We start from the raw sequence: 24283 nt of genomic DNA, 5'->3' as shown, positions 1-24283 counted from the left end.
GTATAAACAAACTGATCAAATCAGTGAGAAAGAGTGGATGATCCAACTATAAAAATCTGTTTTTAATATGGAGAGCTGTTGTATAAAACCTTACCATTGATTGTAGCTTAAAACAACTGTACCTGAAAATGCAAACATGAAGAAAAACCACCTGAGCAGAAAACCACAACTGAAGCATCGTCTAAGTATAAAGGACTACACCTTTTTTCCATTTACTAGAAATTTTACATACATTATCATTAATCACTGCACAAAACATACCACAGTAAATAATATAAGTACTAGTGTTTATTCATCTTGCAGCCACCGATTGGGTCCACGGTAAAACATCAGTGAAGATCAATATGCAGAGCAACGAAACTTCCTCAAGATATAAAAACAATCATATGAAAAATAATTATTTAGGTAAAAGTTACATTTTTACAGCAGGGTAATGCTCTGGAAAGAACATTTCAAAAAGCTAAATTCTGAGAAATTGAACCACTGGAGGTCACCATAAACAAGACTTTCAGTGGGTGTTCAGAACCAGCCCAAGATGCTCAATAGTCCTCTTCCTGTCATGATGGTGGCTCAGTATGACAAGATTCAGTCCTCTCATTCGGTCCATCTCCTGTCTCAGCTCTGCGTTTCCCTCTGAATAATCTCCAAATCAGGGCAGTGTTGGTACTGTGGTTCAGGTGGCTCTGCCCAGGTGGATTGTGGGAGTCTGTTAAGACTGCTGGTAGGAAAGGTGATGACCGCCGTGTCGCTGAAGACATCAATCAGTCGGGAAGGACAAGGCAGCTGTCTCTCCTCACACACAGACACAGCCTGAGTGATGTAGCTGTAGTCCCGCTTGAACTCTCTATCGATCGTCCTGTTGAGGCGAGACAGAAAACGTCACCCCGACCTCCAATTTCTTAAACGTCATCTCCTTCATTGATGTCTTGTACAAACCTGTCCCTCATGCCACTGAAGCTGTTTCCCATGATAATCATCAGAGGAAGACATCGTGTGCTCCAGTTCTTCCACAGAAGGTTGTTGTACAGGGCTTTCCCACAATGCATCAGGTAAAAGAGTGTTGGCTTAGTCGCCAGACGCTTCCCCTCCTGCACAGTCAGACAGAAGGCTGATGCTTTTGCACTGATTTCAACTTGCAGTGATCTGAAACTTGCTCGAAATATGTCATCTTATAATTGTTATATGTTAATTCATGCTGAAACTTCGAACAACACCGACACTATTCATTTGTTCTCCACTGCTGGCTGTTTTCCACCTGTCTGACAGTATAAAAAACATGAGTGGCCGACGACTGACCTCATTTTCTGTGAGCACAGTCAGACCCAGTTGTGCCAAAACATCCCGCTCTCCAGAGGAGAATGCAGGGTCATAAACAGAGCAGTCCTTCAGTGGGATCTAAAGGTGGAGAAGCAGTGAGGCAGGATTTATCATGAACAGAGTCTCTCGTGGAGGGTTTGTTATCTCATCAGATGGACATATCCTCTCACCTGTTGCGCGTCCAGCAGCAGCAGAAGCATAGCAAGCTGGTAGCGAGCTGAGACACAGGAGGAAAAGGAGCCAAGGCCATAACACACACAATCCAGCTGCTGGCACATCTGTCTGCCATCTCTGCTCGTCCTCAGGTGGTCGATGCCCTCTGTGTCCCTTTCCTCTGAGACGTCTGTTGATCCTGCCACCAGGAGCTGCTCTGAAGACAAGAATCCCGAGACGGTCACTGTGCTGCAAGACAGATGACTCCTCAGCCAGACAAAATATTTGGAGATAACCTGTCCAACATCCTCACCTTTCCACTCTTGCAAAAACTCCTCGCATCTTAGCTCAGACCTACAGAGGATGAAGGTGAGTTACTGGACACATTGTGCATATGGGCTGAAAATATGTATGCACCTTCAAACATTAATAATACAGGACTCTGCTGCTTAAGTTGACTTCGACTTCTTACACCGTGTCTCTGATTCGTTTGACAGTTTTCCCGACGTCCAGCTGCTCCTCGCAGCATGCTGACTTCGAGGACACCTGAAGTGTTTTGGATTTCCGCGCTGCGCCTTTTCGTCGCCGGGCCACTTGCCACTCCTCTCCGGCGCCCGACATCTATACTAATTCACCGGTTTCCTATGTAAGCATACATGCTATAAATAACATTTATATAATTAACCAAGTTCTCCTGTAAGTGCTGCCTGTGGTTGTCTAGCCTGCAGCACGTGGGACTGCTTTGAGTGTGACACATATTTCCTCTTCCGGTGTGCTACCAAATATTCCGTAACCAGTGCCCGCGTATTCGTGAAATGCTTTTAAAATATTGTTTTGCCATCTGAACGGACATGAGTCGAAAATAAAGCAAACCCTGGATTATAAACTAATTACATACATTTATCGAGGTACAAATTTTGGTACAACACCGGCAGTTATTGTGACAACCGGAAGTACTTGTGATTTCGGACGTACAACGAATAAAGTGAAGCCCTCGGACTTTACCTGAGTAACGTTTCAGTACTGCCACAGAAGAATGAATGTAAGCTTGAGCTTTAAGTAGGAGAATAACGAACGTTTCAGGTGAGTTAGAGGGAACACTTTTTTGATTATTTCGCTGCGCCCAAGTTTTTCGGATAAAGCGAGCAGTTTACATGAGCTAATGCTAGCCTTTGCTAGTAAATATTAACGTTAGCTTGTCTTAACGTTGGGTTTTCATAAGGGGCAGATCTAGCTGTGCAGTTGTTTAGATAAGTTTACAGAGTGATTGTGTTACTTAACAAGCTAGCTATTTCAGATGACGCTGGTAATATTTTTTTTAGAGTAAATTATATGAACTTAGCTAGCTAAACTATATGCTAATTGTTGTTGACCTCATAATGGAGAAGATACAATTACCACGTGATCATAGATACAGAGCATCTGAAATAAACGAAACGTACAAGATAAAACGTTAGTTTGCCAAAAATAAATCTCATCTTACTTAACTGACGAGTTTACAGCGTCTTCTCGTGGCTTTCAACAGCATTTAGCTTGTTCTGTTGTCATGGACATTGCTTTGGATGTAACTACTCATTAACCACTTTAACCGTCACGTTATTTTGTCCATTGTGATATCCAGAGATGTCCATGTCCCATCTGTATGGGCGGAGAGGGGAGGAGGAGGAAGAAGGTGTGGAGGTGGAGAGCTTTGAGGTGACAGAATGGGACCTGGCCAATGAGTTCAACCCAGACCGCCGCAGACACAGGCAGACCAAGGAGCAGGCTACCTATGGCATCTGGGCTGACCGGGACTCAGATGAGGATGAGAGGCCTAGCTTTGGAGGCAAGAAGTAAGGCATGGGTTTATTTATGTTGCTGCCCCAATGCCCCTGATGTGTTGAAGTTTGTTTGTGCCTCCCCTCACGTTAACCTGTGCCCGACTTTATCCCTAACTCTAACCAGTTATCTCCGCTACACCTAACCATAACATAACATACTGTAAGCACTAGCCCCAACTGGGGAAACACAAATGTAACAGGATGGAAATGCTATTCACAGGGAACCAGAGTTTAACAAAAGAGCCCATTGCTCCAAGAGGAAAAGGTCCACAGGAACAGCAACTCTGCTTTTTTAACAGTTGTTAACAAAATGAGTTATTTGTTTTTGTTTGTTAGATCTAAAGACTACACTGCTCCAGTGAACTTTGTGAGTGGTGGATTGCGTAAGACTGCAGCTGAGGAGAAACAGCATCAACAAAAAGGAGAAGGGGGCTCAGATGACTCTGATGAGGATGGTCCTTCAGCACCTCCCCCTCCTCGTGCCACTGCACCCAAAAAACTTCAGATGGTAAATTTTGTTGTGCCTATTTTCTTTGCCCATTCAGTTGTATTCTATAACAGCATTTTGTCAAAAAAGATGTTTATTTTTTCCCAAAGGGCAATTTTCGGGGGAACCAGTCCCAGAGGTTTGCAGGTGGCATACAGTCTGGTAAAGGCATTGGAAGCTGGGAGAAGCATACAAAGGGAATTGGTCAGAAACTTCTGCAGAAAATGGGCTACCAACCAGGCAAAGGCCTGGGCAAGAATGCTCAAGGTGGGCACTCCTGAAGAGGCTGTGTTATTGAGATAATAATACTGTGTATTGTACAGGAACAACAGAGCACAGTATATATATGTTCTGACCTTGCACCCTCTTATCGCTGCAGGTATTGTTAACCCCATTGAGGCGAAGGTTCGTAAAGGCAAGGGAGCAGTGGGTGCTTATGGCACCGAGCGAACCCAGCAGAGTCTTCAGGATTTTCCTGTGGTCGACTCAGAGGAAGAGGAGGAAAAGGTAGAGTGCTGTAAAAAAACATGTCTTTGCCTCTTTTTCCAATTATACCCACTGTTACATTATATAGCTCAAGTTACATTCCAGGGTTAGTCAACATTATTTTAACATTATGCTCAATATCTGCCTGTGTAGGAGTTTCAGAAGGAGCTAGGCCAGTGGCGTAAGGATCCTACAGGCCCTGGAGCAAAGAAGAAACCCAAATACTCCTACAGAACTGTAGATGAGTTGAAGGCCAAAGGCAAGCTGGTGGGACGCAGTACAGCGGCATCCGCTGGAGAGTTGGCACAGGTCAAGGTGTGTTTGAAAATACTTGTATTAACGCTCCTTTGCATCTGTCTCACAGGAATGTTATCAAGAAACCATGACTTTGATCTTCTCACTCACTGAATCAGGCTTGAATATTATAATGGGCGTCAGGCACTTAATTGTACTTAATTGTGCACTCAGCACAAGGCCCTATGTATTCAGTTGTTATATGAATGTAAGCACATGGTCGGCTATCAGTTTTGTCTCTGAATCTCATTTACCCCATATCTGAAAATTTCCCTGCTGTGACATTAATAAAGGTTTATCTCATCTTAACTCTAGGTGATAGATATGACTGGAAGAGAGCAAAAGGTGTATTACAGTTACAGTCAGATGACCAACAAGCACAGTGTTCCAGATGAAGGTCCACCAAGCATGACCACTCAGGATCAGAAGGGATCTGGCTTTGCTCTCCCTGAACTTGAACATAACCTGCAGCTGCTGATAGACCTCACAGAGCAGGACATATTACAGGTATGAAGGAACCACACACGTCTCCCACATATCTTCACTTTTATGTCGTTGTGTTTGTGTCTGTACCACTCTGCTACTTCTTCTACCACATACAGACATGCTCTCTCTTTTGTTATCTAATTACCGCCTCCTGTAGTCTGCCAGACGTCTGCAGCATGAAAAAGATGTCGTTGTGTCTCTGACCCATGAGTCACGAGCACTGCAGAGCAGACTGGAAGCAGAGCAAGACGCCATCCAGAGAATGGAGGCTGTTCTGGCATTGGTGGATCGTTTTCCTTCTGGGGAGATGGCACCGGGGGAGGGACCCACCCTGCAGGTGCATACACAGCAAACACACGTAGGCAGACAGCTACAGTTATCAGGCTGTTTCAGTTTCTTAGTCCTTGCTCTCTTATCACATTAGAATGGGTAATTGTTTGGTGCCTGCCTTCCTTCCTTCTCTTTGTTCAGGAGTGTGCCCGGATCTTTGAGACTTTACAAACAGATTATTATGAAGAATACAAAACAATGGGATTGGCAGACCTAGCTGTAGCTGTTGTTCATCCGTTGCTCAAAGAGAAGCTTCGTTCCTGGGACCCTCTGAAGGTATACTTTTACAATTATCCTCCTACGTACTGTCATTATTTGCTTTAATAATTAATAATAAAGCTACTGCTGTTGTCTGAACATTTCAGGACAGCTCGTATTGTCTGGAAGACATCGGTCAGTGGAGAGCAATCCTTGAATCTAGAGACCTCCACTCCAGTGGTCCAGATGCAAACATGGATCCTTACCACAGGTCATTTTAAATACATAAACATATATTAAGCTGTGCCTGTGTGTTTACATGGATACATTTTCCTGGTTATGTGTAACAGCCTGTTTATGACTGCATGTGTCCTATTTTTGTTGGTCCAGACTGTTGTGGGAAGTGTGGATCCCAGTGATGCGGTCCTGTGTGCTAGGCTGGCAGCCTCGTATGGTAGGGCCAATGGTGGATTGTGTGGAAGTGTGGGCTCCTCTTATTCCCCTGTGGATCCTGGATCACCTGTTGGAGCAGCTGCTCTTACCCCGGCTACAGCGAGAGGCAAGACACACACACACTATCTCCACTTAGACACACCTTGCTTGGATGTAGAAAAGTACCCATGTTTTTTTTGCCCTCTACATTGCAAGCTTATGCCTTTCTTCTGTTTTCTTGTTGGTAGGTGGATACCTGGAACCCTTTAACTGACACGGTGCCCATCCACTCCTGGATCCACCCTTGGCTTCCTCTACTCCAGTCACGTCTAGAGCCTCTTTACCCACCAATCAGGAGCAAACTATCCAACGCCTTGCAGAGGTGGCATCCCAGTGACGCCTCAGCCCGCCTCATCCTGCAGCCGTGGAAAGGCGTTTTCACACCAGGTGCATGGGAGGCCTTCATGGTGAAAAACATCATCCCTAAACTAGGTATGTTTTCACCAGTGACAGCCTGAAGTATTCTATAGCTGCGGAAGAAAATGTATTTCTCTACACCCTTATTCTTCCCTGTCCCTCCTTATTTGACTAATTTCTCTTCTTCATGTGATGGCTTTTGTTTCCCTCCTCAGCTCTGTGTCTAGAAGAACTGGTTATCAACCCTCACCAGCAGCAAATGGAGCCGTTTCACTGGGTGATGGATTGGGAGGGCATGTTGTCCCCCTCCAGCCTTGTGTCGCTGCTGGACAAAAACTTCTTTACGAAGTGGTTGCAGGTCAGTGACTACTCTTAGTCAATTGTACACAGAATAAAGAGTAATTAAGATGCACTTAGCCACAATTAATTATTGTGTGTGTTTTTTTTTGTAGGTCCTGTGTTCGTGGCTGAGCAACAGTCCGAACTATGAGGAAATCACTAAATGGTACCTGGGTTGGAAAAGCATGTTTAGTGACATCTTGCTGGCACAGCCACTCATTAAAGAGAAGTTCAATGAAGCTTTGGACATCATGAATCGTGCAGTGTCTTCGGGCATGGGTTCGTATTACTCAGTCTCAGAAAATGAACACATAAGACTTTGTAAAGTTATGATAATTCAGCCCTTTTTTATTGTCTGCTGCACCAAAACATACTGCAACACTCACTCTTTTTCATATCCACAGGTGGATATATGCAACCCGGTGCAAGGGAGAATATTGCATACCTAACACAGACAGAGAGACGAAAGGACTTCCAGTATGAAGCGATGCAGGAGCGTAGAGATGCCGAGAATGTGGCTCACAGGGGCGTCAGTGCTGGTGTGCCCACTAATTTTAAAGATCTTATCCAGACCAAAGCAGAGGAGAACAACATTGTCTTCATGCCTTTAGTGGCCAAACGCCACGAGGGCAAACAGTTGTACACATTTGGGCGCATTATCATCTACATAGACAGAGGGGTTGTGTTTGTGCAGGGGGAGAAGACTTGGGTGCCCACGTCTTTGCAGAGTCTGATAGATATGGCCAAGTGAGGGTGGGTGACTGATTCTTCGGTCTGGCAAGTGTAAAAGAGAATAAGCAGAACAAATATTTGCTTTTTATGTAACTTCAGTGTAATGATCCTTGTTGTATGTGTTTGTACATTTTTATGTGTCAGTAGAATTGTGAATAAATCATTTTTGAATTGCTTTGTCGCTCTCTTTGTCAGATGTGACATGAGAATGGGTACACATGTTGAAATACTAACTTAAATAGTACGGTATATCTAGATATGCGTATGACATATGTTGATTTTCAGAGGATGTTGCGTTTAACATGGGCACAGCAGTTTTCTCTATATAGCATATTTCTTTACAGGTAAACTAAAAGTTTTGCAAATATACTGCTTACAAGGTAGTATTAGAGTCTCCTGATATGTATGTACATATGTTGTACATGTGTTCGTTATTTACATAACTTAAGTTTTTAATAACTATAATGGTAGTGCTACTTCTGCTGTACCTTTTTGAGTAGAATCATACTTTGAGTACATTTTTCACCTTGATGTTTGATTTTTTTTCTGTTTGTATGGCATCACAATCTGACAAATTTGGTGAGGAGAGGGAATAAAGTAATATTTCGTTATTTAGTGTTGTGCAGTCATGTTAAAATCATTCATAATACCATTTACTAAGGTTACTCTAGGTGGCACTGCAACCGTTGGCTCTTCTTCCGGCAATTTGTTCCGAAGATTTTGGCACGTCCGGCTTCCGTCCGCACTCGGCGCTTTCTGGTGAAACAAAGTACCGTGTGCACGTGCATTTGCTAACGATTTAATATTTTAGAAACAGTATTGCATTACGGAGGTATGTGGATCTTTCTATTTATGTGATCAGATTTACAATATATCGAAACTTTGGTATTTATTAACAGAAAAACTGCCTTTATGAGCCGACAAGCTAACAGCTGTTAGCCATTGAGCTAGTAGGCGTAGCTATCATAGAGCTACCATGCTAACGTTAGCCAGCTTGCTAATAAGGAAACATTGTTAGATTACTGTCGATCTGTAGCTAAATGATTGTACTGTTTACCTCATTGTATTTAGACTAACGTTGCATGTTTTCGACCTTTATCCAGCCACCCATGTCTGATGCTGTGAAGAAGCGAAAGTCGAAGGTTCTCCGCAGTGAAGGTGGAACCCCAGAGATGAAGCGAGGTCGCGGGGAAGGGGATCAGCAGGTAGGATACCGCCGGGAAGGACCCGTTGGGGGTCTACGGAGGGGCAGCAGTGCGTAGGGTGGTCCCTAGAAGGACTTGGGTCAAGGTCCACTGTAAGCAGTAAAAATCTACCCCCGCAAAGTGTCATTGGGCAGTGTATCTGAGATACACAGTTCAAAATAGCCAAGATTATCTACAGATTAACACGGAAGTCCTCAGTACTAACGAAGTGAAGAGTTTTGCATGATAATATGTATGAAATGCATCACATTTAGAAATCTAAACTGAAAAATATAAAGACTCCTGATTAAACAGAGACATCTTGTATATAATGCAGCAGCCAACAGCACCATAAATTACAGCCTCAAATGATGAATGAAAAAATGATCTATGGGTACATATTCTTTGTTTGATATATATTGCAGTGGATTCAGGATTGATGTAGAATTTTTTTTCCCCTCCCAGGATGTGCGTGTGTATAGCGAGGAGGTGGAGCTGGATGGCAGGGACCCTGAACAGGACTACCTGCAGTACAAAGAGTCGTGTGAGAGTTTGGCCACACTCATGAGCGAGATCCAGGATCTTAAAGCCAACGGAGCCAAAGAGGGGGTAAGAATCATACATTTAAGATACACGTCCAACATACTCTGTTACTATACACTGATGCCAGTTAGTAATAAACGTCACATTACCCCCTAGTTAAACTCAACAAGGTGATGATTTGTTGGTGTAGAAACAGGAACATTCCCCCACAGCACAAGCTTTGTGCGTGCAGTTTGTGGTATTGGTAAATCTAATACATAACAACATTGAACACACTGAAGAGTTGATTCTGCATCTCCCTTGTGCTTATGAAGTCTAACCAGTCGTATCTGTTCTCAGTGTGCTGAGGTGGAGCAGAGACGTATGCAGGGCTGCATCCACTTCATGAATCTGAAAAAGCTCAATCGTCTGGCACATATGCGGCTAAAGAGAGGCAGAGACCAGACACACGAGGTAACTCCCACACAACTCTCAAACGCTGTCCGACATTTACGAGCTATTAAAAGAAACGCCGGCTTAAGTTCATGCTATTCCATTCATTTTCTGAAAAAGTGCTGCCTCAGCTCCTTTTTGTGCTGATCAGGGAAGGTAAGTTGAGGGCTGCTACGTGTCTGGAAAGTACTTGAAAGTGCTTTGATTTACCAGACAACAAAGAGGTCCTTAAAAGTGCTGTGATTCACCCTGCTGGAATCTCTGAGTTTGAGCCTCGCGCTCCATTGTCTCAAAACTCACCTATGGTACGGTTTGGAGTGCCGGGCTGAGATTAATACACTTTCCTCTTATCTGTCACTCTCCACGTAGGCGACAAGCATACAGTTATTTGCTGATTGCCCTCCCCCCTTCCCCCATCCCAACTGTCCAACAAGCTGTCTTTGTTTAGCTGTTTGGCCTAAAAATAGTTTCGACTGAGATGCAGATTAATGCATATTTAATGAAATGTTACCTAATTTTTGTTAAATGATTAAATTCTAATGAAATCAAAGGATTTTTCTTGCCTGTGTCTGCCTGCGTGGCTTTAAATTTCTATCTAATTAAGTGAAATTATTCAGATCTTTTTATAGTACTGTGCTCGTATATGTGAGCATCTAAGTGGCCCTTAATTGAGAAATAATTTGTCTTTGAAAAGTCCTTTAATTTTATTATTACAAAACAGTGGCAACCCTGCAAGCACTTTGTTTCTATTGACAGCTGCCAATGTCAGCAAACAAAGCGAACACATCCCCCAGTTTGTAGATTTTATTGATCCAGTTTCGCGTCCTGCTTATTGATCCTTGCTCTCGCTGATCCCTGGTTCTGATTCTTGGCAAGCATTTATTTCCAGGGTCATCTCGGTTGTGTTTGCAAACCCTAATCACCGTTTTTGTTTTTTTCGTTTTCCTTCAGGCAAAGCAGCGAGTGGATGTGCTGCACCTTCAGTTACAGAACCTGCTGTATGAAGTTTTACACCTTCAGAAGGAGATCAGCAAGTGTCTGGAGTTCAAGTGAGTGCAAAATATCTCATTCAGCTGGAGCTTTTACTTGAGACCCAGCAGAATTACTACTAATGAAGTGAGCTGCTGAAGTTATCAATCATCATATACAAGAGAGCAAAAAAAAAAACAGGCTTTGTTCACATAGAGCTCAGTTAATATACCTTTTCCTGACCCAGGTCTAAACATGAGGAAATAGACTTAGTGTCTGAGGAAGAGTTTCACCAGGAGGCACCACCGGAGATCTCCAGGCCCCACCTCACAAAAAACGATCCCCACCAGCTCACACTGGCACGACTAGACTGGGAGCTTGAACAGAGGAAGAGGTATGCAAACGTGCACAGAGCATCGGGCACCACATGGTGTGGTGAAATAACTTGGTCTTGATTTTTGGGGGATCACAAGGCATCTGTTAAAAGTCTGTGCTTGCACACAGATTGGCAGAGAAATACAAGGAGTCTCAGGCCACAAAGGAGAAGATCCAGAAGAGCATCGAGGTGAAGAAGGAGCATCTGGGCAGCTTGCAGCCAGGACTCAATGCCATCATGCAGGTATGATAATCATCCACCAGCTGCTTGGAGCACTGACTTTGCAAAGTGGTTTGAACCTTGCAGTTCATTCATTATGTATGATGTTGGATGTTTAATTTATTTTTAAAGAAAAGTGTTCTGTTGAGTCCTATTAATGCCTATGTCTTCATTGAGGTAAAAATATTTCCTGCTGTACCACCGATGGACGCCATGTCCAATCATCCGAATGACAGTATACTCTCTCCTCTTCCACAGGCCTCCCTCCCAGTGCAGCAGTACCTGTCCATGCCTTTTGAACAGACTCAGAAACAGACAGAGATCGCCCGCCACCTGCCTCCACCTCTCTACGTCCTGTTTGTTCAAGCCAACGCCTATGGCCAGGCCTGTGGTAAGTGATCATTACAAAAGAGCCTGATCCAACACAGCATGGAGTTTTTCTTCACGGGATGCAAACCCTGATTGTCAGTGATTCATTTTTGTTTCCATTTCAGACAAGAACCTGAATGTCTCAATCACTGGTGATGTGGATGAGGCCAAGGCGCTGTCCAAACCTCCAGAAGATTCCCAGGGTACAAACACCACTATACAAACTTGCCATCATGCATGCAGCATGTGCACATAGCACACCTGCAGCTGATGTTTCTGTTCAGCTTTATGTTGCTTAGAGATGCACCCCCAACAAAAATAACCTAATATGTGCTCTGGTGTCATGCAGATGATGAGAGTGATTCAGATGCAGAGGAAGAGCAGGAGAAAACGGTGAGTCTCAGGCCTGGCTTTACTCCCAGCACACACTCTTCGGCACACAATAATAGCCTGAGGTCAGTGAGTTCTTAATATACCCGTCTCTGCTACGGACACACAAACCGTCCCTGAAGCCCTCGCTGTCACGCATTGTGGTCTGATGGGTGGAGGGGCGGCAGCTATCGATCGCTTCCTGCATCCAGACGAGTGCCAGCTGGGGGAGTGTGGGAAATTTTTGCCAAGAATGGCTAGGTGACTGTAACCTGAGCCCACCGCGGGCATGCACACTCAGCACCGGAGACCAGGGTGCTCGTCTTTGTTGTCAGACTGTCCGACTGGATGTTTCTCTGCATGTGAAGCGAATGTGTATTTTCTAAGTGACTGGTTTGAGAGAACGTTTTTTGTAGAAACCTGTTTGGCCTTTTACCATCTGCATATGTCAGATCATCTAAAGTGCTCTCTTCTTTTTCAGTCTTTCACCGCCTCAGCTTTTCCTTTGAACTGCAGCCTCCTCCTTTTTTTCTGTAATAATAGAGGGCTAAAATGCCAGCGATGCTTAGTGACGATCATGTTTCTCCTGCATGCAGCTGTAATTCGATGCAGATTGGTTTTGTGATTTATTTGATATGCCACAATGTCAAACACGCACTTTGTTTTGCTTTCTTTCTTTTCATCTCTTGTTTCCGTTGCTTTTCATTGTCTGTCCGACAGAAGAGGAGAAGGCCAACTACGGGTGGCCAGCTGGATGACAAGAGACGGGAGATGCTGAAAAGGCACCCCCTGTCCCTCTGCTTAGACCTCAAGTGTAAAGGTAACCCATTCTACAGTACTCACGACTTGAATTTTTCGTTTTGTGCAGACTGCCTCATTCCCAGTCTTTACACACTACGTTTAAGCACAACTATTTCCAGATCATCTGTAATGCGACCAGAGCTATCCTGTGTGTTGTAGTAACCGTATACCTTCCAGATAGTATGTGAAAGAAAGCAAGCGTGACCCACCTCGCTCTGATTTCATGACACAACTTGACCCTTGTGTTCCCTCTGCTGGTCAGAAAAGGAACAGTGATAGATTATAGGGAGATCTGCATTGCAGGCGTAACTCTACCTAAAGGGGGAGGAGGGAGAGAGGTGAGAGAGGCGCTTGCAGCAGCGTGAATCTGCAGCACCCACCACATGCTGTAAGCATATTTTCTCATCGCCAGTCTTTCTCTAACTTCTCCTTTCATTTCTAGCGCCTCCCCCCTCTCCTAGTTATCCTCGCTGCTGCCAGCTGCAGCTGTCAGCTCGCTGCAGTTGAAGCCAAAAGCGAGCAGTGTGAGTGTCTGCGAGTGACAGAGTGTCGCTGGGTTCACCATCCCTGCAGAGAGTGGAGCTTGAAAGATGGCCATCAGCATAGTATGCATCCCCTGGGTGCTGCCAGCTATCGCTGTGACCACACCCCGTTATAACTCTAATGCTCTGCAGAGTAAAGTAAACCCTGGGGGACATTCACTGGGAGGATTAAGAGGATGAAAAGAGCGGAGTAGAGGGAGTATTGAATTAAGATGGTAATGGATTAGTTCATCACCATATGTTACCCATCATGTCCCCACAGATGGCAGCGTCCTCCATCTCTACTTCTACTACCTGATGAATCTGAATATTATGACGGTCAAGACGAAGGTGTCCACCTCCACAGACCTCAGCACAGCCATCAGTGCAGGGTGAGTGCGAGGAGCATTTGTCTCCCTCTCTGTGTCCCCGAAAGGAAAGTCTGATGATGTCTTCTTTTGCAGGAATCTGCTGAAATCAGACACTCTGCTCAGCTGTCTCTACACCAACGACCAGGGGCGAGAAACGCCCAACCCAGCCAACCGCTACCAGTTTGATAAAGTCGGGTGAGGATGTCAGATCATTTATGTAAATGAGAAGACGGTCACGCTGTTAAATTGAACAAAATCACATCTGAACGAGCCCTTCATTTTCTTTTAGGATTGTTTGCTTTGCGGATTATGTGGAGGAGCTTGGCCATCCCTACATGTGGGTTCAGTGTCTCGGAGGGCTGCACTTCCCCAAAGATACTTCAGAGGTGCGTACAAGCCCAATACACTGTGTTTACTGACAGGGGTTGTATTTCCTCGGTGAGCACAGCTTCTGTGTGCGACAGCCTCATCACGCTCTTGTTTTTCCAGGCCGTGCATGTGGGCAGCTCTCTGAGTGCCAGCCAAATGGAGAGCACCATGAAGCTGCTGAGGGGACGAGTCCAGTCCCGCCTGGCTCTGCACAAACAGTTTGCCTCCTTAGGTACATTAGATGTTAATGACCACACATGAAATACTCCTGAAGAAGAGGCAGGAGACGTTGACTGAAATTGTTTGCACTCATGTCCTCAGAGCACAGCCTCATCCCGGTCTCCAGTGAGTGTCAGCACCTGTTTCCTGCCAAGATCATGTCCCGCTTAGCTCGCTGGACCACTATCACCCAAGAGGAGTACATGGTATGAACACGTGTAGAGATATTTAGAATCACCTGTTCTGAAGCGATGCAGCACGTCTCACTGTGACATTTCTCTCCTTTGGTAGGATCTGCCTTATACACGTCATGTGACTGACGCTGGCCTGGCAAAGGAGACGGATCTGTACTTCATGGGTGTGGTGGAGAGGGGCACAGGTGAACACCAGCACTGATGACAGAATCGGCCGATGCTGATGAGTTGTGTCTGCTTCTTCTAAACCACCTCCCTCGACCTTTTCCTCCACAGCTCGCCTCCAGGCCGCCGTGGTGCTGAGTCCCCGTTACCCGGAAATCTCTCCTCTTTTCTCCCTCTCCCTCAGCTGGAAGGGAGAGCGCAGTGGGCGCACTGACGACAACCTTCGAGTATGAACATCTTTTCGTGCTCTGTTGTTGTACCGATTCTTTTCTGTGTCCTTATTTTTCAGGCTCTAACCAACTCCTCTGTTCCCATTTTTAGGCCATGGAGAGCGAAGTCAACGTGTTCAAAAGTGAACTCCAGGGTCCACGTCCGGGACACCAGCTCCTGACCAATCAGATTTCACGCCTGTGTGTCTGCCTGGACGTGTACTTGGAGACTGAAGGACAAGACGACGGCGTGGAGGGACCACGAGAGTTTCCCCGAGAGAAGATGTGCTTGCGCACCGTCAGGTACAGCGAACAGTGGAGTCTTGACACACATTTGGTTCAAGACACTCTCAGTGTGTGAATCGATTAACTGACATCTGTCTCTCTGTCTGTCTCAGGGGCCCGAATCGTCTGAAGCCATTCAAGTACAACCATCCTCAGGGCTTCTTCAGTCACCGCTAAATCTTTCCATACGATTCTCTCTATTGTACTTCACATCTCAAACTCCCCCAAGTTTACCCTTTGTGGCTCTTTGACACAAAGTATCTCTTTTTAAAAGTCTTTATAGCAAAAAATAAAAAAACCTCTTGAATGAGCGTGTATCTGGTCTGTTTAAGGCTCGGTTGCGTCCATGCTTTGTCGTTCGCTCCGAATGTTTCTGTTTTCTCCCCCTGCCTTCCTCCCTACCTTCACCTCTCCCTCTGCTGCTCTATTTATAGGCGTCGTCTGCACTACCTGATTATTATGCCATCGTGGTTCAGTGCTACAACGAGCTGAGTCATTTCCCCAGAGAATTTTGTCCATGGAAGATGATATTTGGTGTACTGTTAGCCTTTGACCTTTCATTTATCATCCCAGATGTTGTAATGGAAGGAAAAGAGGTTGTTATTGAGGACACTAATGTCAGTTCCATCAAGGATTACTCTTAATTTGTGGTTTAGCTAGCAGCAGTCTGCAGAAGCGTTTGGCAAAATGACCGTTCTTGTGTTCTTGGGCATTAGAGTGCAAACCCAGCAGGATGTAACCTAATCGGACGTTAATGGCTCATAGATTTATGGACAAGGATGTATATAATTAGAAGGGGAGGACGAGGCCACTGGTCACTGTTTTACATGTGAGAGGATTTTCATGCTGAAAAGAGGACTGCAAGCAGCGACTTTTACTGACACTCCCTTCCTCAAGAGACAATGAGATCTTTCTCAGAATTATCCATAAAAAACAAAATGAGACTCGATTGAGCGGCGCTGTAAGTGTTCTTAAAGCCTGCTGAGAGCCACCAGAAATGATGCGATTCAGAAATAACGACTATCTCAGGAAAAACTTTGGGGAAGTGCTATTGAAGTGCAACGCCGAGCAGAAGAAGCATCCACCTGCTGCTGCTTTATGACCAGGTCGCTGATCCCATTAACACAGAGCCGCCTATCAGATGCAGCGAGGGTGCATTTGAAGGGGATACGATGTAAAGAACTCTGCAATCATGCCAGCAGAGAAATCCTTTCAATGTCAGCCAAAGGCTTTCCAATGTCAGCGTCGAATCCTCAGACGCGGGGTTATCTCAGTGGCTTCAGTTTAACCGTTCAGCTGCTTTTAGTGGACATGAATGAAATGCTAAAATGGATGATTTCAACAGCTGCTGCTCTCATTAGTAAGTCCTATTAAATATTAACTCCTCCTTTTTTGTGAAAGATAGAGGAAATCTATGAACAGCTTTATAATAATGGAAGTCACGGCCAGCATTGACAGGCAGGGATTGTGTTTCCTCTTTAATGTAAAGTCGAGGTCTGGTCTGTATTCATCTGAACTCACGATGCTCTATTATGAACCAATAATCACCAGATGATGGGAAATCACTGCTTCAGTGTGTGAACCTCCCTTTTGGCAGTGAGGCAGAGCTGGGATGTTAGAGGGAAACGGAGCGTGTTCTGTGCGAGCGTGCAGCCCTGCTCCTGATTTATACATGAGCGCCGTCTCTGGGATGTGAGGAAGGGTGCGCTGGCTGCCGTGGGTGGGCACAGCTCCCTCTCTCCTCCGCCGCAATGCAGTGCAGTTAGTGGCAGCGTTTACCGTCACACTTCTCATTCACAAGTCTTCCCTCAAGATCAGTGGCCCATTGGTTTTTTTCTGTTTTTTTTCAGTGGTCTAAACAGATTAAGAAAAGCCTCTGATGTTTGATTTTTCATTCTTTATTGATCTGTTTCATATTGCATATTCTCAGCAGTGTATACATAGCACAGTCATCGTTGTCCTAGCGTTGCAGACCAGAAGAGTGAGACGCTGCAGCACACCTGTCAGGAGAAGCTGCATTAAGGTGCACAACAAGCAAAATTCAAGTCTTTCTTACTCATGTATCTGTAAATATAATAGACATTTGTATCTGCTTAAATAAACATTTTTTTTATACTTGATATCTGTCACAATCTTTAGCTTGACATTGTTTTGACATCGCTACCCTTGAAGGCTCGTGTAGGTACAGCAGGCCCCGGCGGTCCCCGTCAGCGGGATTCGGTTTAAATGCACTTGTTATTCATTAAGGGCAGTTGTCACATTCAGATAAAGAGTTTAGAGCATTCTGCATTCACTACAGTCATACATCAGAAGCATCGGGGGTGTAATGGCCATACTTAAGGAGCAGGGGATTATTTGCTACAGGAATCACTATTGCTTACATACCGTCGCCTGCTTTGCTTTGGACATTGACGTGCCCATCTGCTTTCTCCTGCTCTTTTACTCCCTCATAGTTCTTTGGCATCTCCACCTCCTCCTCTCCTCATGCCCTGAATCACAGCTGATCAGTTTTACTTCTTGGCCTTCTCCTCCTTGCTCTCCTTTGACTCGGTGCCAGAGGATTTCTCCACCTTCTCCGCCTTCCCTCCTTCCCTCACCTCCTTGCTCTCTTCTTTACTGGTCTCCGTCTTCTCCTCTGGCTTCTTCTCCTCTTTCTTGCTCTCTGTCTTGGGTTCGGCTTTGGGTGCGGACTTCTCCTCTGGCTTCTTCTCCTCTTTCTTGCTCTCTGTTTTCTCGGGCTCAGCTTTCGGGGCAGGCTTTGCCTCGGGCTCGGCCTTCTCTGCTTTAGGAGCGGAGGGTTTCTCCTCCTTGGCAGGGGGAGCGCTCTCTTTAGGCTCAGATTTGGGGGCAGGTTTGTCCTCTGCTGGCTTGCTGGGAGCTGCGGGTTTTGAAGTATCGTCCGTCTTCGGCGCTTCGTCCACTTTGCTCTCTTTCTTTGCATCGGGTTTGTCTACCTTCTCCGGCTCTTTCTCCTTGGGCTCTTGCTTCTTCTCCTCCTTCACCGGTTGCTCTTTCTCCTTCTTCTCCTCCTTAACAGGCTGAGGCTTCTCCTCTTTCTTCTCCTCTTTGGGGGTGTCTTTGGCAGCGACGGGCTTGGCCTTCTCTTTCTCTGGAGACTTTGGTTCAGGGGTCTTGGGAGGAGGGGATTTGGGTTCGGGGGATTTGCTGGGTGGAGACTTTGACACAGGTGACTTTGACTCATCTCCTGCAGGAGATTTGACTGCAGGTGACTTAGCGGGTGATTTGGGCATCGGGGATTTGGCTGCTGGTGATTTAGATTCTGGCGATTTGGATTCTGGTGATTTGACAGCAGGAGATTTAGGCTGAGGGGACTTCGAAGGAGGGGATGCAGCCTTTTCCGGAGATTTGGACTTCTCTTCCTCCTCACCCGCCTCCTCTTCCTCTCCCTTCTCCTCACCCGCGTCCTCTTCCTCTCCCTTCTCCTCACCTTTCTCCTCCTCCTCCTCCTCCTCTCCCTTTTCTTCCTCCTTCTCCTCTCCTTCCTCACCTTCTCCCTCCTCCTCTTTGGCTTCCTCACCTTCCTCTTCTTCCCCTCCTGCCTCTTCTTCTTCTTCTCCTTCTCCTTCTTTCTTTTCTTCCTCTTCCTCCTCCTCTGCCTCCTCTGTCACCTCTGTCACCTGGGTCTCATCTGTCTGTTCCTCCACGATGACTGTATCTGAGATCTCCTCCCCTTTCACTTTGAAGTGGGAGATTCTGCTCTCCAGGTAGGAGTACGGACTTCCTCCAGACACGAAGCGATTCTCCTCTCCTTCCAGTAACTTCCTGTTTTAAAGACAAAGACAAGCCGTCAGTGAAAATATTGACAACTTTTGACATTAGGAAGAACGAAGACTGTTTGACTATGTGTGGTTTTAAACCCTGACCAACCTATAAGCAGCTATCTCAATATCTAGAGCCATCTTCACATTCAGCAGCTCCTGGTAGTCTCTCAGCTGACTGGCCATCTCCCATTTAGTGGTTTTCAGCTCAGTTTCCAGCTGATTGATGGTCTCCTGCAATAATGACAACACTCAGCCTTACAGGTCAAATATCAAGCTGATGTCTGGAGAGAACACATGCAATGAGCGTGCATTTCTGGTTTTCCGCGTGAGAGATCGGCGACGTGTTTGTGCTGATTTCCTGCCTGTAGCGAGCTGAGGTCATCTTGGTGTCTGTCTTCGCTCTCTATACGCTGCCTCTCCAGGGACTCCTTGGTTCCTCGAAGGGTCTCCAGCTCAATGGTGCGGCTCTGGAGCTGACGGCGGTACTCTGCGATCTCGTCTTTGCTCCCACGAAGGGCGTCCTGGTTAGACCGAGCAGCTTCAGACAGGTGCTCCATACGCACTACAGAAACAACAGTTTGGAAATCACATTTGCTGTGTCACACCGCTGACAGTTCGACGTGACCTGCCTGGAAGCACGGAGAGATTCAGCATACTGATTCAGTTCATATGCATGCATCGCTGTTTTATCTTGGGCGTGACACACTTGACCTGTCCTCTGTCCTCAAGGCCTCAGAGAGCCTCAGTAACCTTGACAGTGTCCATCTGTCAGTCAGGACTCTGACTCAGCTCCCTCCCTCTTCCAAGCATGACTGAGCCACACTGCTGCAGTCAGCTGGACACCACACAGGGAAGGTCACTGTGTTTGCACCTTTCACTGGTTATATCAAGTCAGCACGCAGACGTACAGCGAGGGTCAATCTATACATCATTAAATTCTGTGACATGCGATCGAACCGCTGTTCAGATAAATCACTTCTACGCCTTTAAGTGCTGATTGTGTCTCTGTGTTGCACCTCAAAGGTCAGCAGCTGTGTGTGCGTCTGATATTGCGTCTTGCAGTATAACTGTGGGGAGGATTTGCACAGGGTACGTAACAAGATGATGTCTCAGTCACTGCCTGGCTTCAGTAAGTCTATCCATCGAATCTGCATGTAAAGCTTACTTCCACGTCCTTGGCTAACTCACGACATCAGAAAAGGATGGAAGCCTGAGCCCAGTGATGGAGCACTGTCTGTCTGGTCTGCCTACGCGGATCAGTGACCTTGAAACGAGGCTTCTTATTGTAGAGGTTCAGGTGCAGGGTGATAGGCACACACAGCGCAAACACATGGGGCGCTGGCAAGAAGAACACACCCACTGTTGCCCACAGTGAGAGTGCAAATTAATCACAGTCTCCTCTCTGTGTGCCCTCTCACTCCTGCAGCACTTCCTTATAGTAAAAATGATAATTCTGCAGCAGCGATGCACCCAAAGAAATCTGTGAAATCAGAATCTCACTAGATGTCGTACTATTAAAATCTTGATCTTTGCGCATTTTCTGTTTAGGTTTTCTGCCTTGATTTACCTAATTCGTCTCTAACTAGTGTTTAAACTTCCTCTTCCTTCCTTCCATTAAACTCTTTTGTTAAAGTCTGGGATCTGGCAGGTTGATGGGGTCGTTAATGAGCGAAGATTTAAAGTCAGCAGTCTGATAGTTAGTGCTGATGTCCTCATATAAAAAATTAAGGGGTTCTTGCAACCCTGATATGTGGAGCAAGATACTGCAAGCCACTGCCTTATACGTCAGCATAGAGGCTACAATGAAGCTGTAGCCTGATTGAAACATTAATGTAAATTCCAGGGTGTGACTTTAGACTTCAGCACCATGGACAGAGACGGAGCGCTGAGCCTGTGATATCAGACACACACACACACACACACACACACACACACACACACACACACACACACAAACACACTGATGTTTCTCTGTGATTGAACAAGTATAAGATCTGTAACACTTTCCCCTTTTTTAACCGAACTCACCCTTGAACCATTCCTCCGCGTGCGTCGAGCTCTTGGTTGCGTGACTGTCCAGCTGCGCGCGGATCTCTCGCAGCGCGCCGGTGACGTCCGCCTTCAGCGTGTCTCGCATGTCAAAGCTCACCTGCGCGCCCTGAATCTGCGCGAGGAGTTCGGCCACCTCTTCCTCGTGGTTCTTCTTCAGGAAAACGTCCTCCTCCTCCAGGGCACGGAGCTTCTTGTCCAGCTCCTGTCGCGCCAGGCGGCACTCCTCAACATACTTTTTCATGGTGCGAGCGGCAGCCTCCAGCTCTTCCCGGTTTCGCGCCTCATCCTCCAGTCTGGCCCGCAGGTGCTGGATGTCCTCCTCCAGGTGCTCGTGCTCCAGAGCCGCGCGGCCCTTCTCTGCCGTCAGCTGCTGCAGGAGACCCCTCAGGTCGCCCAGCTCGCGCTCGTAGTGCTCCCCAACCGAGGCGCGGCCGGCCTGGCTCTGCCGCAGGGCTGCCGCTTCCGCCTCCAAGTTGCGGTTGTGCATCTCCAGGTTCCGCACCTTGTCGATGTAGCCGGCGAACCGATCGTTCAAAGTCTGAAGAATCTCCTTCTCGCTCCTTCGCGTCATGTCTCCGTTGAAGGTGTCCAGGCTGTCGGCGGAGGACGGCTGGCTGTAAGTGAGGCGGCGGCGCTGGGAGTGAAAGCCGCTGGAGGACACGGACGCAGGCCGAGCCTTGCGGTACGAGGTCGGGCCGAAGAAGTGGTGCTCCACCGAGTAACTCATGTTGGCCGGGCCGAATGAGAACTGACTGCAGCAGGAGGGGGAGCGCTGGGCTTATATAGGAGGGAGGGAAAACTCAGTAGTCAGCACCAGGACACACTCTATTTAAAGAGATATCTTTTCTTCACTAAACTTGTGCCTGCGCAGGAATATATTCACGATCACTGTCGTACCTGATTTGTATTTTTACTGAAGGTGTTAAGGAGGTGCATTTCACCGAGGCTGCAGACTTTAATGTTGGTTTCACAGCATGTAAAATGTTTTTAAGCTTCACTTTTTTCTTTTTTTTTTTTAATCTTCAATTGTTTTGTATATAAAAATGCCTGGGGGGAATATCGTCTGTGTTAATTGCATGAGTAATTTTTTGCCTATCTGCAACTGTCAGTTGGTATTGCTCTGTATAAACAAGCCTGATTAATTATTAATTTTGCAAAGTTTTAAAAAATTGAAGACATATTCATATTTTGTGAATGCTGTGGCTAAAGTGGATGTGAACTGATTGTGTGGGTGTGCAGTGTGTTCTGCTGATGCTCTGTGTAGCTGCTGCTGCTGCTGCTGCTGCAGTGTGAGTTTGCAGATCCATGCCAACTCCCCAGGGACTCAACTCAACTGCTGGGCCATTGACAGACTCTCGTTCTTTCTCTCTCTCACACACATACAAAAGGTTTTTTTTTTTTTCACTTGGACTTCAAACGGAACTTTTCATTTTTTGGTTTCTCCTCCTTTTTCTTGCTGAAGACTACATAATCTCCAGCTGTGCAGACATGGCTGCAGGCCAAGCATGACATGTGACAGCACTGACATGAAATCCAAAAACAGCAGCATAAACAGCATCTTTGTAGTGCAGGATATGCACTGAGCTGCGATGATACAGCATTCACACAAAAAACAAACTGAGCTGTCTGCTGATGTGAGAAGAAGACCAGTTCTGAAGAGCACGTCCAGCACCTATTGATTACTCAAACTCAGGGTGAGTGAGTTTACTCTGCATACCTTAAAGGAGCAGGAAAAATTGTGCCTTTCCCTTGAGATGTATGTTTAAGAATAGATGAATCAGCACACAGTCATTCTTCTGTATCAGCCATTCTTCAGCCCTGTGAACATGTGTGTTGTCAGCCCAATGACACCCAGGGGACTGTGTGACACCCAAGCCCTTAGCCTGTCCTCCAGCAACTGTGTCAGGTCTGTTTAAGGTCCGCAGATATGACTCTCAAGGTGAAACCCATGACATAAATGCGTTAAAATGCACGTTGGAATGCGCTATTACAGCGTGCTTTGCACCACATCTCACATGTTCAGGGGGCTGAGGGGCATGCAGGACAGAAATAACATGCGTTTCATCCCCTCACTCCACCAGCTTCATGTTTTATGAATGAGGATAATGGAGCAGAATGGGCAGAGTTAAGTCGTGATGTTAGGAGGATCTCATATTCAATGTATCTCATGTTCCTTGATACTGTGTTATTTGAACCAACTGCAGACAGCTTATTTCTAAAGAAAAGAAAAGACTTCATTTTTCATTTTGTGTTTGACGGTTTTTACTGGAGAAACATGGCCACATTCAGGGTTTATCCGCTGTGATGGGGCACTGTTAAATCCAACTCACCTCCAAATCACCCTAGAACAGATTAACTCTCAAGAAATAGAGCAGGCAAATTTAAGATGCATGTTATTGGTTTCTCAAAGGCAATGTAGTCTGCACTTTAGTGCTGCCACGGGTGGATTTATCGCAGTTATAGTTTTGTACCAACCTTTTAATTAAAGTTTTGATGTATTGCCATGTAAATGACATTGAGAGAGGGACAGCTCAAAAGGAGGTGGGAGGCTCTTGCCATGTAATGACCTTGTCCTTGAAGGGATGGATTGAGAGAGAGGAGACAGGTAGAAAGGGATGGAAAATAACAGGATCGATGCAGAGGAAATTGTCACAAAACACTGAAACTCGTCCTTGGGGGAAAAAACGACATGTGGAATCACGATGAAGGATGTTTTTTTTTTTGTTTGTGTGTGCATGCCTATGCAGCTGCAAGGGTGTGATAGTATATTGTGGAGAAGTGGATGTCAGGAGCTTCCCTTGTTTTCCGTGGTGGTATATTTAGCACTTTCTGTGATTTGAGACAATGAAAGAAAAGAGGGGCTGGGAGGTTGTGATGAAGGCAGGCTACAGGGAACAAGATGATGCACTGATGGAAGACAGAGACAGAAAGAGGGATGAGAGGAATGGAATTGGGTGAGAAAAGAGGGAGTCACCTTGGGAGGGACGACCAGAAAAATGGCTGTCCTGGCAGTCTTAAGGATGACTCAGCTGTAACACAATTAATGCCTTGGATTGTGTTTACTTGCTATAGAACTGTAGGTGAGTGCGTGCATGTGTGTGCATGTGACCATGGCAGCATGCCACTTGGCCAATGCAGATTTTTTAAGGACAGGTCAGCCAACATGAGTCAAACAGAATAAATTAAAGTTGTGCAAATCATGATTGTGGCCATGTGTTCAATTGGAGTGGCTGTAAAGCTAATGACCAAAAACAAACAGTAGTAGCACGTCACAGTTTGATGGCTTTCACACATGAACTAACAGACTGAAGTTTCCAGAACACAGCTGAGGTTCTGTCACAGCAGCATCTGCTGGACGGTTAG

At 46.0% G+C, this 24283-nt stretch overlaps 4 protein-coding genes across 5 annotated transcripts; 2 read left to right on the top strand and 2 right to left on the bottom strand.

Moving 5' to 3' along the window:
* Nucleotides 1-35: 35 nt before the first annotated feature.
* Nucleotides 36-2227, bottom strand: srrd (SRR1 domain containing). Its single transcript, XM_070965024.1, has 6 exons — nucleotides 1943-2227; nucleotides 1784-1824; nucleotides 1488-1687; nucleotides 1297-1395; nucleotides 937-1088; nucleotides 36-856 (listed from the first exon to the last, which is right to left on the bottom strand). The coding sequence occupies exons 1-6, from the start codon at nucleotides 2089-2091 to the stop codon at nucleotides 616-618; spliced, it is 882 nt and encodes a 293-aa protein (XP_070821125.1). The 5' UTR covers nucleotides 2092-2227; the 3' UTR covers nucleotides 36-615.
* Nucleotides 2224-7666, top strand: tfip11 (tuftelin interacting protein 11). Its single transcript, XM_070965023.1, has 15 exons — nucleotides 2224-2553; nucleotides 3092-3302; nucleotides 3627-3798; nucleotides 3888-4044; nucleotides 4157-4284; nucleotides 4417-4578; nucleotides 4873-5064; nucleotides 5201-5380; nucleotides 5515-5649; nucleotides 5739-5842; nucleotides 5962-6130; nucleotides 6252-6495; nucleotides 6636-6778; nucleotides 6873-7038; nucleotides 7164-7666. The coding sequence occupies exons 2-15, from the start codon at nucleotides 3094-3096 to the stop codon at nucleotides 7508-7510; spliced, it is 2508 nt and encodes an 835-aa protein (XP_070821124.1). The 5' UTR covers nucleotides 2224-2553; nucleotides 3092-3093; the 3' UTR covers nucleotides 7511-7666.
* A 546-nt stretch (nucleotides 7667-8212) lies between these two features.
* thoc5 (THO complex 5) lies at nucleotides 8213-17204 on the top strand. Its single transcript, XM_070964152.1, has 20 exons — nucleotides 8213-8323; nucleotides 8595-8696; nucleotides 9141-9284; nucleotides 9558-9671; nucleotides 10602-10699; nucleotides 10867-11013; nucleotides 11124-11238; nucleotides 11473-11605; nucleotides 11709-11786; nucleotides 11933-11976; nucleotides 12673-12772; nucleotides 13558-13666; nucleotides 13739-13840; nucleotides 13935-14031; nucleotides 14135-14246; nucleotides 14336-14439; nucleotides 14525-14612; nucleotides 14704-14819; nucleotides 14914-15104; nucleotides 15200-17204. Exons 2-20 carry the CDS (start codon nucleotides 8601-8603, stop codon nucleotides 15261-15263), a joined length of 2052 nt encoding a protein of 683 aa, XP_070820253.1. The 5' UTR covers nucleotides 8213-8323; nucleotides 8595-8600; the 3' UTR covers nucleotides 15264-17204.
* Nucleotides 16967-21679, bottom strand: LOC139332304 (neurofilament medium polypeptide-like). 2 transcript variants are annotated; one of them, XM_070964151.1, is made up of 5 exons: nucleotides 20897-21679; nucleotides 19231-19430; nucleotides 18975-19099; nucleotides 18535-18869; nucleotides 16967-18489 (listed from the first exon to the last, which is right to left on the bottom strand). In XM_070964151.1, the coding sequence occupies exons 1-5, from the start codon at nucleotides 21645-21647 to the stop codon at nucleotides 17597-17599; spliced, it is 2304 nt and encodes a 767-aa protein (XP_070820252.1). In that variant the 5' UTR covers nucleotides 21648-21679; the 3' UTR covers nucleotides 16967-17596. The 2 variants fall into 2 exon arrangements, with proteins under 2 accessions (XP_070820252.1, XP_070820251.1); XM_070964150.1 differs by having other exon boundaries at nucleotides 16967-18869.
* Nucleotides 21680-24283: the final 2604 nt, after the last annotated feature.

Source organism: Chaetodon trifascialis, chromosome 6 (assembly GCF_039877785.1).
Source record: "Chaetodon trifascialis isolate fChaTrf1 chromosome 6, fChaTrf1.hap1, whole genome shotgun sequence".
NCBI classification, from domain to species: domain Eukaryota; kingdom Metazoa; phylum Chordata; class Actinopteri; order Chaetodontiformes; family Chaetodontidae; genus Chaetodon; species Chaetodon trifascialis.
The sequence above is the reverse complement of the archived record's forward strand: the minus strand, read 5'-3'. Positions and strand labels throughout refer to the sequence as shown.